We start from the raw sequence: 19,389 nt of genomic DNA on the forward strand, positions 1-19,389 counted from the left end.
AGACAGTCAACTCAGTAATCAGTATGATGGAATATAGTTATTTTGCATAAGAATCTACAGTTACCAGGATATTCCACAGTTATTTGCTTCTCTGTGTGTTTCAGTGCTCTGCTGCTTGGCACCATCTCATGATACTGCCTCTCATGGTTGCCTTCTCCTCGTCCTCTCTTCTTCTTCCTTTTCTAGCATTTATTCATCCTCTCTTCCCCTTTCACCTCTTCCTCTCAGTGATTCCTGCAGGCTCTCCCCTCCATGCTATTAGCCCTGGCGCAGAATATCCAAAGAGAGCGCTCCGTTCATTTAATGTCATCCTTATTTCCCTGACAGCCAGGGAGGATAAAAAATCTAGTTAGCAGGCAGCTCAGGTAATGGGACTAAGATTTGGACGTGATTACAAAGACAGTTTGAATTTGTGTGCATGCACCTGTGTGTGCACATTTGTGTGTGTCTACAGAATTTTTTGAAAATGGATTTTGTCAATCTGACTGGTCGCTAACAGCTCCCATGACCAAAAATATTATTTATATGTTATATACTGTATCTGCTATATTTCACATATAGAAAGCAGTTTGTCATTTCTATTCTACACAGCAAGTAAATCACAACAACAAAAGATTTCCTGAACCCAGAAGCACTGTGGTTCTTATTTTCAGATACATGATGTAGCCTAGCTATTCAGATGTTTTTTGTTGTTTTATTTTAGGTAAAATGTAAATTCCAAGTGATCATTGTGGTGATAATACTGTCTTCACGTGTTCCTCGTTAAGCCATTTACAACTTTGGAGGTCATGGTTATGACCATACAACTCGTGCTGAAGTTGTAATGAAACAGTACAAACAGGGGTCGCAAAATATTTTCATCCTCGCAAAGGGGTCGGACTGCCAGAAAGGTTGAAAACCCCTGTTATAGATGGTTAACTATTCGAACATCACGTTTTGACAAGCAATACAATAGCCAATTGTTAAAATATGTCACTAGGTAGCCTTAAACTCTTCTTGAAACAGTTTCTGTAATGACATGAACTTGTGTTGTCCTCTGTTGTATCCTCACCACACAGAGACAAATTAGCAATTGATGAAAATACACTATTGCAAAATGTCTTTCAGTGTTCCGTATACATCTGTTGATTGTCCTTTGCTTTGTGAAGTGTTGTTTTCTTACTGTTGCCAGGGAGGAAATGAACTGTACGGACTGTGTGTTACACTAACTAACTAACTAACTAGAAGAAATGTGTTAAACGTGTTTAGAGACGTCGATTGCGTTTGAGAAGCGTCCTCTTCTCTCTTCCTCTCTCACACACAACCTGCGTGCATGCCAAGAACATGGAGGCTTGTGGTTACAGGGTTATTAGATAATCTAAAATGGAATAATTCAGTGAGGAGAGCACAGACTCGTGTGGGTGTGTGTGTGTGTGTGTGTGTGTGTGTGTCAGTGCGTCAGCCAAGGGTGTAAGGGCTTGAAAAGTGTTCCTCACAAATAGAAATGTTAATAACTCACCAAGCAGAGTACATATCAATTTTCCGACTGGAGGTAGGAGGAAGGGAGCAGAGGGGTGACATGGGGGAGAGGCGGTTAGAGATGGGGAGGTAATGACAGAGACATAGAGAGTGTACGTTCATACTGAGAGTGTTGCAGTGCTGATTATTTATTTCAGTTCCAATATGGATATTTGAGTCAAGGCATGTGACCCATAATGCTACTTTACACTGATTATATAAATTTAAAATATGATAAATAAAAATGTAGGCTAATTGTTGACATTTCTATAACTAGTCAGTGTCGTCATGTTAATAATTTAACAATTGTGACACCCATGACTGCATGCAGGAAGACAACACTGGAAGAACAAGAAGAAGCAAAATGTCAGAGTTTTACACCTTAATTTTATCAAAACTCCAAGGCACCGACCTGAAATGTTTTCCAAACAAGACGGGAAAGTGTAGCCGCAAAAATGGATATCTGTTATTGCTTCTTGCTGTCAGTTCCCATTGGTATCAGATATGGGTAAAATGCTACAAAGATATAAACAGCCATCCAGAAACATCCGATATGAGCAGTGGTTAGATTTTAGCATGAGAGCCTTCATTGTGAACAGCCCGATTCTGCGGGGCCAACTTTGAACCCCCCAGAGTGTTCTCTTGCTCAACCCTCCTCAAAAGTAATTGAATTTTGGATGAATCCGCTAAGGAGGAAACACCGTCAGGGAGGGGAGAAAGTGGATGCTTGAGGAAAAAACAATCAAAGAGTGAGAGGCAGGTGACAGCCCCTTTTGGATGAGCTTTTCTTTAAAGAATGGCACACTATGAGATGCTTGACAGGATAAGCTTTCATTGTTGGGATTTCATATTTCTTTGGACATCCAGTATCCGTTCATTTGTTGAACGGGATAACTCTTCTCGCTTTTTTTCTGCTCTTTTGTGTTCCTGATCATATCTCTGACAGTTAGACAGCTGCACTGAATCTTTCACTTCTCACCAGCTAATAACCATGTGCCAAGAAGTAAGACGATAGCACCAATAATACATTGACACCCTTTTATGATTACTGAAAACGAATTGAGTGTTTGACCTTGATAAGCCCTTGAGTCGCTTGCTTGTTTAAACAGGTGGCCATCTTCTCAAATACACGCCATGGGCACTAGAAGCAGGGGATCAAAGATAAAACACATAGTCAAATTTAATATATGGAAAGCAGCCATCATGGAGACCAGTAGAGCCACGAAAGGCTCCTCAGCACAATTAACAACCGCAGAGACATGTGGTGAGCAATTATGTATTACAAAAGCAAGAACGCCCGCATCAATACATGCGTGGCTGCCAGATTAGATCAACACCTTTTTATGCTTGCTTTGATCTCTTCAACAGAACCCGCTATTGAAGCAGCTTCCCCTTTCCTCAGAAGACCTGGAAACTTGTGAAGTGCAGTTGGCTTGAGAAAGGCCGTGCTGAGGGTGAATGTGAAGCTTACAGTGTACTAAGAACATGTGCCTAACATTTAGCTAATGTCTTAATCCCCATATTCGACACGTCCCTCTTGCAGGAAAGCTCCTCACGTGCCACAAAACACCGAATGTTGTCCTTCTACCTAAGAAGTCTGCAACGTCCTGCCTTGATGATTACCCACATGTGGCATCCAACCCCATTGTTATGAAGTGCTTTGAGAAGCTGGTTGTGCCATATGTCAAAGACTCCCAACTGGATTGCATTTGGTGCAGGATGTCATCTCCACTCAGCTCTCACGCCTTAAAAACAGGCCAAGACTGCTGATCTTGCCAAACAACAGTCAGACATAGGTGCCGGGTACTACCTTCTGTAATTGGACTCTGGCCTTCCTCACCAACAGACCACTGACAGTTTGGATTGGAAGAAACACCTTCACAAAATAGTGCTACTAAATACAAGCACTGTGTGCTCCAGGTTCCCTAGGGGGCTAATCAAAAGTATCCCGACTTCTTAGATGACAACCTGGCACCTCACAGGTGAGGGCCAAGATCTGCAGTGGATAGTGGAATCCACCCAGAACATCATCATTATCGTATCGTTGGCCGACAGAAAGATGAAGTACACGTGCACAGCCCCACAGAACAGTTAAGGACATCATGTAGTCCAGCCAAAGTCTGTTCACCCTGCTACTTGTCTGGCAGGAGATACAGAAAGATCCACAGCATACAGGGCAGGTTCTTCCCTCGGGCTGTAAAACTCCTGAATGCCACTTAAACTCCCCCACACCAAGACTCAAATGCCACTCATCTCACCTACCTCTGCTCTACATGTTCCACTTCTGACACTTAATTATATTGAACTAGAGCTGATACAATTAGTTGACAGAAAAGTAATCAGCAGTTATCCTGTTAACTTTGTGAGGATTTTTCTTCTTTCTTCTTTTCTGATAGTAAACTGTATCTCTTTTAGTTTTGGACTATAAAGAGACAGAACAAGACATTTGAAGACGTGACCTTGGGCTTTAGAAAATTGTGAAGGGTATTTTCTACAATTTAATAGAACAAAATATTATTTTATAAGTTTATGAAAATATTCTGCAGATTTATCAATAATGAAAATAATCATTAGTTGCTCTTTTCATATCATAGGTTCATAAAAATAAGCCATGCAAGGCAATACATTTCACTGTTTATTGTAGCATATAGGTGTTGTTGCATAACTCTTTCTCTTTTCCTTTTGCGTAACCCATAATATTTTTCTAATATATTTGTAGTATGCCACAATGTACATTATACAGCCATATGGCAGTCTTAAAAAATGCCATTGTAACAATTAATTACACTTTTTTGCATCTGTTTTTTCTTTACTCAAGCTTTGTATTTTGCAGCTGCTCACTAATTATCAATGTTGGCGGGAGAAATAACAGTGAAATCAGTGTCCTTGGAAACAGCTTTGTAACCCCGCTTCTAGAGCCATTCCCCTGTCATGGGCTGCACACAAGCTTGAAGCAAAGCACTACTTTATGTTTTAAAGTGTGATTCTCAAATATATGTAATCCCATAATCCACAATCTTTGCTCTCGGCACACATGCAGGCATAGTGAACCATCAGTGTACCCAACAGAAGATGACTTACTCTGTTTGCTCATCAGTATAGTCAGCATCAACACAAAATTAATTACCCTGTATTGCAAGAGCACGTTTTTAACCTTTTCAGTGATAATAAGTGTTTGCTTTGATGTCTAGCAGTCCAGGATATCACTGTGAGCTGGAGGGAGACTGAGCAGAACAGTTTTTGAACACAGAGGAAACGACTGAATCACTAAAGAAAGAGACCACAGCTTTTGTGCTAATGTTGCAGACTTGCGCCCACCATGGAAAACTAATTAAAAAGATAAGATTTTTGTGTGGTTGCGTGTAGCATTTCAGAGGTGGCATTAGTTGCAGGAAGCAAGGGCTGACCACAATAGGCCTTTGACGAGGAGAACACTGTAGTGTCGCCATCTTTGGCTGCTGGCCAGTTTCGCATGCCTCTCTGAGTGTCTCGAGGGTTAGTGTGGCTTTTCAGGGTTTCCCGTCAAAGGCTTTCTGATGCAGCTTTGTTGAATCTATGTGAAGCATCTTTGTCGTGACTGAAATGCCAATGGAAGGACCCTTGTAGCCTTCATGGACGTCTTGTCAAGCCGTAGCAAAGATGAAACTTTAGCCTGTAGCAAGGAGATGAATTATTAGCCAAAAAGAAGAATTAGTCATTTACACTTCCATGTAACTGTACAATGTATCACTGATAAATTCTATTAGTTGCATGGAAAATCTGAATAAAAATCTTTTAATGAACTTAAGATCAGTTCTATTAATTATTATATTATAAGACCTTTTATAGACCTTTTTTTGTCAAAGTGTATCCCCAGTCCGGGCAGATGGTATGCATTATTATGAGATAAAGCACATGATTCTTATTTTTTCAGCCTTGATTTTTTTTTTTCTTAATGCCTACTTATACTAGCCATTACTAGGAAATGGCTTTACATAGTTGGTGAAGCATTGAACTATTTATTCCAAGGCTGACAAAGATATTGTCAAGACAAAATTATATTTTAAAGCTTGCATTACACTAAAATATGAATAAATGGTGTATATTTCAATCATTGGAGTGTGGCTATGGTATAAGCTAGATCAGGGGTCGGCAACCTTTAACACCGAAAGAGCCATTTGAACTCGGTTTCCACGGAAAAGAAAACACTGGGAGCCGCAAATACTTTTTGACATCTAAAATGAAAAAAACCCGCATTTATTTAAAAAAAAAAACAACAACAACAACTTCCCTTTCATGCTTCGGGGTTCACCCCAGCCATACACTTATTAGTGCTTTGAACATTTTGAACATTTTGAATTCTTGAAAAAATAATAACAATGTCTGAATGTCTCTTTCAAATAAATTAAAAAGCTGAACTTAAAATATCCATGTAGCAAACAAAAGCAAAAAATGCCGTGAGCCGTCATCCTTATAGTATCGCCTTTGGGCTTTCAGAGCATGTAGCGGAGCCTTGACCTGAATTTAAAAAATAAATAGAGAAAAAAAGCACTGTGTCACTAAACAATGAAAAATAAATATTTGCAAAATATCTGCATAAATATTTATTTTACCTGGTTAATGGGACTTCTGCTCCTGAACCTCTGCGCACAGTGTCTGCAAATCGGGGCTGTACAAAGTCACTTTCATCTTTACGCAGGACTGTAAGCTGTCATCTGTGAGGCGTGAGCGGTGTTTGTTTTTAATGTAGTTCATGGTAGAGAATAGCTGCTCACATACATATGTGGATCCGATGATGGACAGGACTCCAAAGGCGAAAAAAGAACTAACACAAATAAAATACACTTCAATTAAATACTTAGTTTTTATTTTATTTTTTGTAATTTATTTTTCCAAGCCACTCGGAGCCGCAGTATAAGGATGAAAGAGCCGCATGCGGCTCCAGAGCCGCGGGTTGCTGACCCCTGAGCTAGATAAACCACTTAAACCTGTGCTGTTATGAGATATAACACATTACAACACATTATTTTTCGATAACTGCACGGTTATGGTCATGGATTAACATGTACTTAAAACTGTAAATGGACAGATCAAAAACAAGCTTTTATTTTGATGTTCAATGTTTTCAGTGAGCCTTACCAACAATTAAGTTTTGGGACCAACAACGTGTTACTTGAACACATTAAATAAACATATTTTTGGCAAAGATCCCTTACTGGAGGTACCATTTCTAAATTAGGCTTCTGACTTAGTGTGTTTGACTGACATCAACTGAAATGTCACTTTGTTCCCATTATTCTCATCAATAGTGTCATTACCATCTACAATTTTGGTAGTTCCTGGGATATTAAGCCATATTTTGGATTGGATCCACCATCACAGACTAGCTTTCTTGTATGAAAAGCTGTGTATTAACAGAGAGATCTAAGTGGGCACCTGATTGTGATGTCATATTGGTTGGGAGAGTATAATCATTAATTGCAGCCATATATTGAACTATTTGAGTGTTTACAGGTAGTTCCTCTTTTCATATCATAGGTTCATAAACAATGGGCCAGGCAGGGCAATACATTTCACTGTTTAAGCAAGGCAAGGCAAGTTTATTTGTATAGCACATTTCAGCAACAAGGTAATTCAAAGAGCTTTGAAGTTTATTGTAGCATATAGGTGTTGTTGCATAACTCTTTCTCTTTTCCTTTTGCGTAACCCATAATATCTTGCTAATATATTTGTAGTATGCCACAATGTACATTATACAGCCATATGGCAGTCTTAAAAAATGCCATTGTAACAATTAATTATTTTTTGCATCTATTTTTTCTTTGCTCAAGCTTTGTATTTTGCAGCTGCTCACTAATTATCAATGTTGGTGGGAGAAATAACAGTGAAATCAGTGTCCTTGGAAACAGCTTTGTAACCCCGCTTCTAGAGCCATCCCCCTGATCTAAGTGGGCACCTGATTATGTCATGTTGGTTGGGAGAGAAGTTGGGCTAGTGTTGTAGGTTGTTGACAAAGAGGCAGACAAACACTTTGGAGAACAGGATTTGCAGATAGGGGTGTTGGATTTTTTCCAGCTGACCTTAGGTCTTGTAAAAGTTCTGTAATTATTGGCTCAGAACATTGCTTGCATAGCTTTGATCCAGCTTTTCCGGCCAGAATCATTATCTCTTGGGTTTATTTTCTGTTTTTAGTGCATTCATTGTATTCACAGCCTTTTTCTGTACGGAATAATAACTCAGGATTTTGTTTCCTTGTAGGACTGGTAAAAAAATGAAAGCTCCCATTCCTCTTCTGATCCTGCTTCATGCTGTTGTGGTCCATTGCCTGAAAGTGGTGTCAAAGAGAGGCTCAGGTAAGTCTTGTCTTTTTACCGCAACTGCTGTATCTTTCTTTTGTTCTAATGATAGAACCAATTGGGCACATGCTCAGTACTATTTATTTTACTTAGAGTATCCCATATTTTAACAGCTACATTAATTGCTGCAGGTTTGATTCCCTGGCACCTGCCAAGATTTCAAGGCTGTTTTCTTTGCTTGAAAGCACAAATTGTATTTCAGTCAACAGCAGAGAGATCACATGGCCTTGTGCTGTTGTACTTAGAGACCCCAACCAGTCATGATGAAAAACAGGGCTGTCCTGTTATTTAACAGCTTGATTTTTATGTACACTCAGTTATTTAATTTGAGGTTCTGTGAGCGATGGTGGAATATTACATTGTTGATCTTTGCAGATGAATTGCACGGTATAATCTTGTTTTAATTAGTTGTAGAAGATAATAAGAACACAGGCTTGCTTATTCTTGAAAGGTTTGCAACATACCTCTTAATTACACAATGAGAGATCACATACACTTTGTCAGTCATGATGCACATACTCGGGTGGTCTGTTATTGTGTAAAGTTGGTCTCATGATGAATCCGTTTATTCTTTATTATCTCATTAGCTTAAATCTCTTTTTTAACAGTGTAGACTAGAGATTTTTAAATTCTGGATTAATCTTTCTTTAAATGTGTATTTCCATGCTATTTGCCCTAATTAATTGTTTTCACAAAAGCACCAAAAAAGAGGTGAGACAATGATCTTGATTCAGTGATTCCTCAAATCATTCCCCTAGGTGTGAAGGTTAATTGTGAGTGTGAAAGTGAATGGATTAATGAATGAAATGAGGATTTCAGTGAGTTACTTTCTGGATCGGTGAAGTACTTTGCATCTAAGGATGGGGCTGTGGACTTTGTAGGAAAAGTATTTACATGTTTGTGGCACTAAAACCTTATGCCTCTCCATACTAAGAAAATATTACTTTCTACAAGAGGATAGATGCAAGCTAGTGGGACAATCCACATTGGCTAAAATGAAACATAAAGAAAATATTTTGCAATCCAGAGGTAGCTTGTGTATGGGTTTTTACCCATGCATATTAGACACAGGTGCAGGAATGGCCCAAGGCTCATCAAAAGGTTTTTTGCTTTTCCAGCAGAAGTCCCTACGGGCTATCTCCTCAGATGCTTTCACGAGCCATTGCCTGGGGCAAGGATTTGAAACGTGTCCACTGATAAATGAACACCCCATCTGAGCCAGACCTCCGTCCTTTGTTCCTTCTCTTTTAGGTTGTACGGCTTTATTAGAGGCCATGCTGGTTGCAAGTTAGGGCACCATTGTAAAAAGGATTCTGGGCAATGAAAGCCAGTTTGAAATTGCATTGCTTTCATTTTTATGGAATGGGAAGAAACAGCGGGGGCGGGAAGGTGAGTATCCTGGTATCATAGCAGGTATATTTTCAAAGAAATGTTTTTGGGGAGTTTAGGCCTTTTTTATTGATGAGATAAAACTTGTGTGGTTCATTTGGTCATATTTTTATTTTAGATTGGATCAAATCAGGCATATAATCTCATTTAAAACACAGAAAACCTCTTGGCACTAATTACATGTGGTGTACTCCATTGTGAACGGCTGTAAAGGTTTTACTTATAATGTTTGGCTCTGATATGGAAAATACAAATACATTTGTGTCTTAAAAGTCTTGCTTTTATCTACATTTTCATCAGGAAATATGTTGGGATTCAGCTGAAATTGATCAAACAGATTACTGCCTGAATCTCTAATAAGACAAACCAAGCTGCTATAAAAATGTATTGTCTTTTGTATGCACCTTTTATTAAAAGAAATTAACTGTAGACAAACAAACCTGTAAATGTCAGCCCATTAAAGGAAATTAAATGACTTGATGGACTCCCTCAGGGACAATGAGCCCACTATCTTCCTCGCTTTCCCTTTTCACTGGGATCGCACTTACACACAAACAAGCACTCAAACTCCAGAAACCCCTGCACAGTGCTGCATGTGCACCACTATTATCTGTAGATGATTAAATTCAAAACACTCGTCTTTGAGTAATGCTTTGTCTGCATTTGTGCTCAGGGTGTAACAGTGCAAAAACATACAATGCATATCTGCCATACTAATTCTCAGCATGTTTAAGCAGAAGAAATGTATCCATTTGTCCTCTGCTGTCGTTCCTCTTTGTTAGAATGCTGATATGGCCTGAATGGTTGGGTGAACAGAATAATTGCATATATTTTTGCTTAATACAGCACATCAAGGCAGATGTTGAAATAAAACCACTCTTCGATGCTTCTACATAGTTGTTATACCATCAGTCAGTGATGTTCAATCTGTTATGTACAAGTTATTCCAGGAGTTATTTTGTGTTTGAACTCTGTGTCATTTATTTGATGTGAAGCACCTTGTGGCTGCATTGCATTCTGGTTTGTCAAAGCTACTGTCCGTGTAGAAACTGGCCTTTATGATCAGTTTCTGACCTTTTCAGTGCAGAACAATGAATGTAGAAATAATCTTCTGGCTCTGCCATAATGATTAAATATGCCAGAAATAGATCTGATTTAATGTAGCTCTAAGACATTTTCTGTACACTGTATGCACCTGTGTGACGCTATGATTGCTATGTGTGACTAGTCATCAGTGTAATAAGCAAAATACATCACAAAATTCACCCAGAAATGCAAAGATTTACCATTACAAAGTTTTAAACTCAGTTTACTGTTTACAGCAGGGACTTGCTGCTTGTAAACCAGCAGCTGTTTGTGGTCATTTCCACGACAGTTAGAATGCACAAAGGAGTTTAACAGATTTGGTGCGATGGAAGAGGTCTAAAGATTAGAGAAGAGGGCTCGCCCCATCTTTGTGCAAAAATCTGCATGGGAAAAGTGAACGAGGGACACAACTAATGTCAAATTGGCCTTCAGCAAGACACTAAACAATGGTTTGCTTCTTTCTGTAGAGCAACACTAGAACCCTTTGGTTGTACATGGCAGCTCCCTCTTATTAGTATGTTATGAATGCACTGTAAGGCTTGCAGTTTTCCTGGAAAAGAACAAGGTGGTCAGCAAAGAGAGATGCTAATATGATGATTAAGATATTTTCACCCTTTAAATATTGAAATAAGTACAACTGACTAATGAAACCGTAGGGTCACAGGCTGCTGACATTTAAAGCTGAAAAACTACTAGAAAATTATATAAATGTTGTTAGGTTAGCATATGACAGCTTTTGACAAACATTGAGTGATTAGGACACTTTTTATAAGTAAATTATATCTCTTTCTGGATTTGAGTGATTCATGGACAAAGACTTGCTTTGTTGGCCAATTTCTATTATACTTGCTGTCCTTGTTTTTTTTGGAAAAAAGGTCCCATCTCTGAAAAAAGGGTTGTGGTTCTGTTATTTTCTTAAAGACACACAATCAGCTCCCTTGTTTGCTACTTGTGCCCTACTATACAATAGCTGTTTGGAAGAGCAGTGTGAGAAATCCCTATGAGTGCCTGTTGGGTTGCTTGGCAGTGAGCTGAAAAGAGCAGAATCCTGCTTCTGTGCACCACACAGCTGCATTTTATTTGATATGAAACAGAAACTCGAGAGTTCATGTAAGGTCTCACTTTAGACTCTCTGAAGTAATAACTATGCATTTATTCTTTTTCTCACCTCTGAACATGGATTACAATCAGAGTGAGAAGGAGCTTCGGAGGTTACAGAGGATGACTTTTGGCAGACCTGAATACAGAATAGAATAAAAAGGACATACACACACATTGCAAAAGTGACTGAACAGAATATTTCCTAAATTCTGTAGCAGCATTTTAAAATATATCATGAGAATCACCATTCATCTGCATTCCATTACACCGTGAACCCTGCTTTGTCTTATCTTTGATAGTCAGTTTTACTCCTCACAGCCTCCCGTACTTCCCAGGCATCAGGAGTTTCTGTTATCCCCAGGGGTTTACTGTGATGCTGCATGTCTTTTGATGACATACTTGCTGTTTTGAAGATTGGCCTTTTTGTTACAGTGACCACAAGGCCAACATTTTAGATCTTGAATGTAACTGGTTTTCTTTTCTGGATAAAACTTGCATAATATTCTGTGAATTTCCTCTTGTGAGTCCACGCTGGATTTATTTATACCATTCATTAGACTTGAGAAAACAGAAAGTTTCTGTTGTACGTCCCAGATCAACACAGAAGTTAAACCATTCTAAAAATATGCAGTCAAGAGTTTTGTATTGTTCATGGTTGATTTTTAATGAGGCAAATCAGGGACAGCATCACTGTCAGTCACCAGCCATTTACCCCTGTGGACACTGCAGGCACAGGAGCTCCCATCTATTCAGATTAATCACACAAACAGGAAGCTCTTCAGCCTTTTTGTTCGGTTGCCCCAACATTACATACCTTCCACAGTGTGTATTCACTAAAAGTTACCCCTTAACAAAACTGTTAACACATCCCCCCAGCAAACACTGATGACAGTAGTAGATCTACAATCATATCTCTTGACGTTGATTGAGACATATTTGGCCTTTCTTCTCCCCTCTGCTTTACAGTCATTACTCCCCATTTCTTCACCAGACATTGATGAGTCCCCAGAAAAATGATGCTTACCTTTCCACAGTCTCCCAGTAATTCCAGAAATATATTATCCATAACACTCACTCACAGTGAATGCATCATTCTGTTATTCATGCATATGTAAAAAGCCGGTCTCCGACATGTGTTCCCATTTAGAAATGGAATACAGAATCCCTTCTCTGCTTCTAGTTTCTATTAAGGATGGTCCGAGGGCCCGGCGTGTCACTCTGATGAAGAGTAGTTGTAAATAAAACACGCCACGGCAACAAGACCTTGGTTCCCATTAGAGAGCAGCCGCTCATCATCCGTCTCTCCCCGTGTATTTATCTACTGCCGCTACAGTAGGTCCACAACATATTTTTTTCCCCTCTCTTCGCCGACTACTTCTTTCCACTCTTGCTGGAGGAAGAATCAAGGACATCCTGACAGTCATTTAAATTTACAGTCGTTACACCCATCGCAACGCACAACTCTGGGAGGATGTCAACATTAATACGTCAGTTAAAGGATAGAATCTTCCCCTCACATTAATGGGGCTTCTCGCAATTTGGCCAATAATAAGGCTTCTCTTAATTGGACAAGACAGTGATTCCTAACAGGGGATGTCAGCGCACAGCACAAATTCAATTATGGCAAGCCACTTGACTTTGTAATTGATATTAAAGGACGTTAAATATAGCAGGAAGCTGTCAGCAAGAACTTTGATGGACACAGCAGTAGCGACCCTTTCCACTGTCAATTTTTTACCCATGAAATCTACTGAATGTCAGATCATTCTTGCACAAGTAATAAAAATGGCATTAATAGTAATATAGAAGTGGCATCAGAACAACTATGCACCACTTCAGGTTGTCACTGATAATAGCTTGGGATGTAAAGGCCTCAAATTGAGTTAAAAAAAATTTTCTTAAACAAATCCAGGAAATCCTTGGAAACTACAGCTAAGATTGAAATCTGAAACACAAGCTCCCTCTTCTTCTCTCTCTCTCTCTCTCTCTCTCTCTCTCTCTCTCTCTCTCTCTTTCCATCACACACACATGCATAGGCACACATCCGTAATATCCGCGGTTCATCTTCCCTCGGTCAATACCACATACCTGCCACAAATGTTGAATGATTGCCTCCACTGCACCGCCCGTTCATTGCGGGGGAGATTGATCACACACATGATATTAGAAATGAAATGGCTTGCCACATGGAGGTGTTTTCCCTCCCGCTGCTCAACAAGTGTGCCAGATATAGGCCTCTTGACAACTGGGGTTATGGATAAGGATATGGTTATTTGTTGGGGACACATGCCAAAGTCCTCCGTGCGTGATGGTTGACGATCAATCACCTGATTTATGAACAGAATAGTCTCTCTGTGGCCTGTTTCCTGACCTGCAATAATGTTACAACACCACAGCAATTGAGAAAAATGCCAGGAAAGGGTGTAGGGGGCTGCAGCTCAGTGAAGATCCAGTGTGTAGCTGTAGGTTGTGTTTAAAGCTCAAATGCACTGCAATATGTGTGGATCAAAGATGTATCCGGTTATGGCTATTTTTATTTATTTGATGCTTTTGGGTATTTAAAAAAATGTCACCCACAGGCGTCTGAAGCCTATGGGATGATTGGATTTGGGTTTACTGAAATCCAGATTTGGGATATGGGGTGGATGTGGGTGGAGCTAATAAGGGCAGACAGCTGTCAGACAAGCAGATGTGCACCTCTTTTTGCCTTCATATGTCTGTAATGAAACAATAATGTTTAAAATCACAGAAGATATCAAGTCAAGTTACTCTTTAACCTTTGGTCTTAGTGATTGCTGCTTACAGTATTTTAAAGCCAGTTCTTTTGTATGATTTAATGCTTTCTATTTGTCACCACTGAAAAAAGCTTTTTTTTTCAGTCAGAGATGCAACAAAACACACAACGTTGCTCACTCAGAAGTGTCGGTCACTGATATCTGTGTTTTGAACGACACTTAGTGAACTTGAGTACATTTTTACTTTGGTTGGTTCAACAAAAATGTATATTTTATCTGCCTCCTTTTATAGCATTACAACTTATTTACTCCTAATAGTAGTAGTAGTTATTGTTGTTGTAAATACAGTTCAGAAAGCTGCTTTCAGTAAGTCATTGAATGTCTCACCTTTTGACTTTAGTTTTCTTAAACGTTGAGTTGAAAACTAAGGGGTTAAAATTTGAAATGTATACAGAGTCTGTGAGTGAAATACTTCACTTTTCTTCCCACCTTCCTGTGTTGTCCTTTCCTCTATCTGTTCATTGTCTTGGAACCTCAACAGTCTGCAGGCTTTCAACATTAAATACAATATACTGCATTATCTCCACTTTTAATATTTCTTTCTGAAAGATAATAGCGTTCACTTCAGGCTCCCTTTGCAAATTATGCAGCCCACTTTGGCAGCCAGGGCATTTGGTACCAATTTGAGAGATTATATGTGTGGATGATAATGAGCTTTAGTCCGAAAGAGGATTTAAACATGGAGAAGGCTGGCCACTGCTTAATTTAAGAAAATCTGGCTCTCAGGTTTAAGGAAGAGGACTTTGGGGGAAATAAAACTCCCCAAAGAAAAACAAGAAAGAAAAACAGAGAAAATGAAAAGTAAATAAGTAACATTTGTAATAAGTTTAGGGCAATATGGCCATAAACAGTAATGGTACTGGAAATTGCTTTAATTCCCCTTGACTGCTTGGCTCTCACAAAGCTGAGCGGTGGAGTAGTCTCTCAGTACTATGCAAATCGCCTGGAGGCGGCGATGGGACTGTACCCAAAAATATCACACATTTTAACCTGGGGCTGCACTGCATGATTAATCCATATGGTAACTCCCCCTCACTCTGCGTCGCTATTTGCCTGTATGTATCTGTCTGTCTGACAATCATAGCACAATTCTTACGTATTTATGTTTATGTATGTCATTTCCCGCTTCTGTCAGTGAGATGGTGAGAGTGAGATGGCAGTTTTTCTTTTTAGTTCCTCTCAAAAATAAAAATCCTTCATCTCAATGGCCCTGCTGTCCCTTCTGATTTCTCTGCCCTGTCTTTACGTTACCATCTTTACGCTTCACCTAACATTTCTCCTCAACCTCCCGTGCGTAGAAAGTGATGGTTATTGCTTCCATTGATTGGCGACTTTCTCCTGGAGGCCAGAGAGGACAGATGGATGTCTCACAGAATAATTAAAGCAGTACACTGATGCCTAATCCCATAATCATTATTAGACTTCAACTGTTTTAAACCAAGAGGCTGTTTCACCAAAAACCTGACCTATTTTATTCACGTAGGAACACCTTTTTGCATCTGTGATTTTTGCCTAATATGTAGACTGGAGACCAAATTCTATGCTCCCCCTTTAAATTACACGCCTGCAGTATCTGTTTTGAGTGGATTGAGATTGGGTTAAATGATCACATCCCTCCTTTATAAAAAGGTCTATCTTGAGTGAGCTGACCCTCCTCCTGTTAAAAAGACAAGTACTGAGGGGTTTTTTCTCTGTCATTTCTGGAAATCAAGACACACTGGTGATTTGATTTGTACTTGTCTCAATCTTTGCAGTCTCTGACACATTCGATTCTTTTTTTTTTTTCTCCCAGTGTTGCGACCCTTGGAGTACATTGGTTTTCTATTGATTGAAGCGCTAACTTTGTTTTGGGCTGATGCAACTTAGTTAAGTTTGATTTTTAAGGGGGGTTCATTAATTTGCATGGCAACACTGTCTCTTGTCATTTTCCAATTTTATCAGCGTCTATAATTGGCCCCATTCTCTCCCTGCTGGTAACAGGGATACAGGGATTTCACAATAAAAGTATGTTTCTGAGTCTTTTTGCTGATATTTGTATGCAGAATTACATTTCAGATAAATAGACAAAAAGCATGCATATATATATATATATATATTGTTTGTTTGTTTGTTTGTTTGTTTGTTTCAAGGATCATTTCTATTGATTGATTACTGCAGTATTTTGTTGCCATAACAATGTATAGATATATATCAGTTTGGGTAGGTTGATTGGAAATCCATGTTTGTATTTGTTAAGGTGATGGGCTGAAAGATTTTTCCACAAACTGAGAGTAAGGGAATGGAAGTACCCTAAAGTGCACATGCCTTTATTATCTAATTAAATCAAGTGTTGACTCAACAGGAAGGAGCCTCAACACTAACATTCATTTAATTTGGATTACTAAGTCAACTTTGTTACCTTTTAAAGAATCCAGTTTGAATCTGTTTTTCAGCAGTGATTTGCAGTGTTATAGATCTTGTAATACTGGAATAGATCTTGTAATAGAAAAAAACAGACTGACCTTAGTCAAAGGCAACGTTTATACCTGGTATTAACATGCAATCTGTGTCTGTTATTCAACTAGGTAAAAAACATACGACGAAGCATGTCCAGGTTTCTCAAGCTGACTGTCAAAAAGCTAAAAACAGCCCCGTCCTTGACAGCTGCATACAGGAGCCTCTCAAGGGGCTTCTTCTCTGGCTCAGATTACCTTTGGACAGTATAGTTAAGACAGTTAAATCAAGTGCTTCCGGCTGTCACTGTCTGTCATGTGACCTTTGCATTGCATGTCATAACTTGTTTCCTTGACCTGAGACGCACCAGGTTTGTCCACAAGTCTGCCTACCTAATAAAATCTGACCACAGTGGAGGCAGACACTAGATAACGAGAACGCTTATTAATGCAGACATTATTTTCCATATACCGTATTCAGACACAGATGTTAATACCAGGCATATATAAGGGTCTATGCCATGTTCACATGAGCATATGTTGTCAATCAAAATAATGATTAGCAGGAAAACTGTAGGATGAGATGACTCATTTTCTATTCCCCCAGCTGACCTTGTAAACCAATTATTTGCTTCAGATGATTGATGATGTCACTGGATGGGAAGTTTGTGGCCTTTTCCTGCCTTCAGTGTCGCCGTTGTGAAAGAAACTGCATGTGCGGTTTTTAATTAGCCTCCTCTGCACAATGAGGCTGTGGTCGCTTGAGAGGTGAAGTTTTGTTAATGCAGGAAGTCTCCCAACAACGTAGCATTTGATGAGGCTGTCAAGCTCTCTCGCGTCAGCCAGGCACTCAGCGTGTGGCCTTTTTCAATGCTCCTTTATTGGAAAGTTTGAACACATCCTCTCTCACTGTGTTCATTCCCTGTTCAGTCTCCCCATAGCTCAATGACAGCTAAGAACAAAAAAAAAAACACTACTCTCTTGTTCTCTTTGTACATTTCCTTTCCTTTGGTTTATCCTTTTTTCCCCCCAGTCTTTTTTTAGTCAAACTAGGAATGGTCAAAGCACAATCAACCTATTTCTGCAACAAGCAGAGGCACACTGAATCCTTACAGGTCTCAAGGGAGTCCCGCCAAGTTTGGGGCTTTTCAGTTTTCTTTTTTTTCTTTTGCAAGGGAGAAAGGATGTAAGCTTGCTTGCCGAGGAGTACGCCTTTGTTGGTTGCAGGAGACTGACGCACTGCAGGAGTTTTGGAAACAAACCAGGTTGACTCTATTCTCCAGGCTGTGGCTGCTTTTCTTACCACTGTTCTGAAGATACAAGCAGGTCCCATTCAAATCCTACTGCTTAGCATTTTTATTATAATTAGCAGGGAATTACCTGGTATTCCCCCCATAGAAAAGTATGTAATTTTATCCCAAGCTAAAGCACCTATTGTTTGGGGAGAGAAGTGCTGCTTTAATTAAGATGGACCAAATTTGCTTTTAAAAATCCACTCTCTTCAAATTCTGCACAACTGTTCCCTGTAAGCATGCCTTGTAATTTCATTTGGCACGATTTACAGTGAAGTTCCGTCACATATTTCCCTGCCATGTTTATTGCTTGCGTTTGATGTGGCACATAGTTGAAATATTTAAGACCTCTTATTTATGTTCCTCCTGGGCCCAAAAAATGGTAGAAGATGGCAGTTGATTTCCCTGCAGTGCAGTGATCAATAAATTCTACATATCAATTAAGTTCCACTGTCATCTCCAAGGCCTCTCCTAGGGATAAGCCTCTCCCTGATCTCCCATGGACCAATCACAGGGCCGCGTGGACCTGCACAGCCTCCCCCACAGCTCCTCTGCGTTCATGAAAACAAACATGTTCATCTACAGAGGTGCTGCAATAGAATTGTATGTTTTTCAGTGAAGCAAGAGGCCGGCATCATCATCTGTAACTTTCTTCTCTTATTTCTTTTTATATGACATATGGCAGCTCTGTAAATGTGAAAAGTTCTCGGCTGTGGATCAAATAGCAATTAATTGTTTTTACAGCCCCAGTAGCCTTATAAAAATATTAGATTCTGTTAACTTGAAATGTAAATAAAAGAAAATGAGAAAATGGCAGATTTAAGTCCTGAGGTTGACACAGTTGCAACTCATGCCTTGTTCTTAGACCTGAAAAGAGGAGTTAAAAAGAACAGAGACATGCAGAGGCCATTACAGAAGGAGCCTCTTAAGTCATAACATGACAAGATTTCTGGTTAGTGTAGTTGTCGTAGTGTACATTTTGCCCTTATTGTGACAGCACAGGGGCTGCAGCATCCAAAGCGCTCTATAAGTCTCTATTAACATCTTCTACTAACTAAGAGGCACTACAGATGTTCGTAGGCGTTGCATCCCTGTATCCTGCCGGTAGCCAAGCAACACGGCACACTGCAACCTCACAATTGCAAGTGTTTCTGCGGTCTCAGCATATCTCCTCACACAATCTCGCCCTCCGAAACCAGATTCCAAATTCTCCTTTCTCTGCAGCCTTTGTCTGGGTTGTGCGTGTGATCTTGCCAGAGGGTAATTAAACTGTTTCTGTTCCATTCAGCCTCTCACCAAAGTCTCCCCCGTATATCATCTGACATCAAAAACACTTAAAATAAATTGCAGGAAAGAAATGCAATGTTCAGGCAGCCAATTAAGTTTGATTCTTTAAGTGTGTAATGAGGCCCATAGCTTAACTGTGAAGTCTGCTAGCTGCTGTTTGACAAAAGGTGTTATT

General features: G+C 39.5%; 1 protein-coding gene and 2 long non-coding RNA genes across 5 annotated transcripts in view; 1 reads left to right on the plus strand and 2 right to left on the minus strand.

Annotated features, from left to right (window-relative positions):
- LOC123974937 overlaps positions 1–19,389 on the minus strand; it is an 85,497-nt gene that overhangs the window by 39,305 nt on the left and 26,803 nt on the right. The window lies entirely within an intron of this gene.
- LOC123974925 (interleukin-1 receptor accessory protein-like 1) overlaps positions 1–19,389 on the plus strand; it is a 242,479-nt gene that overhangs the window by 9,752 nt on the left and 213,338 nt on the right. For all 3 annotated transcript variants that reach the window (XM_046055958.1, XM_046055964.1, XM_046055970.1), the window contains exon 2: positions 7,735–7,829. In XM_046055958.1, coding sequence (XP_045911914.1) covers positions 7,748–7,829 — 82 coding nt within the window. In that variant the 5' untranslated portion in view covers positions 7,735–7,747. The remainder of the gene's footprint in view (positions 1–7,734; positions 7,830–19,389) is intronic.
- On the minus strand, positions 5,764–6,191 carry LOC123974943. The gene is made up of 2 exons (XR_006825968.1): positions 6,090–6,191; positions 5,764–5,994 (listed from the first exon to the last, which is right to left on the minus strand). It is a non-coding gene; the product is annotated as an uncharacterized LOC123974943 (long non-coding RNA).

Source organism: Micropterus dolomieu, linkage group LG01, assembly GCF_021292245.1.
Source record: "Micropterus dolomieu isolate WLL.071019.BEF.003 ecotype Adirondacks linkage group LG01, ASM2129224v1, whole genome shotgun sequence".
NCBI lineage: Eukaryota > Metazoa > Chordata > Actinopteri > Centrarchiformes > Centrarchidae > Micropterus > Micropterus dolomieu.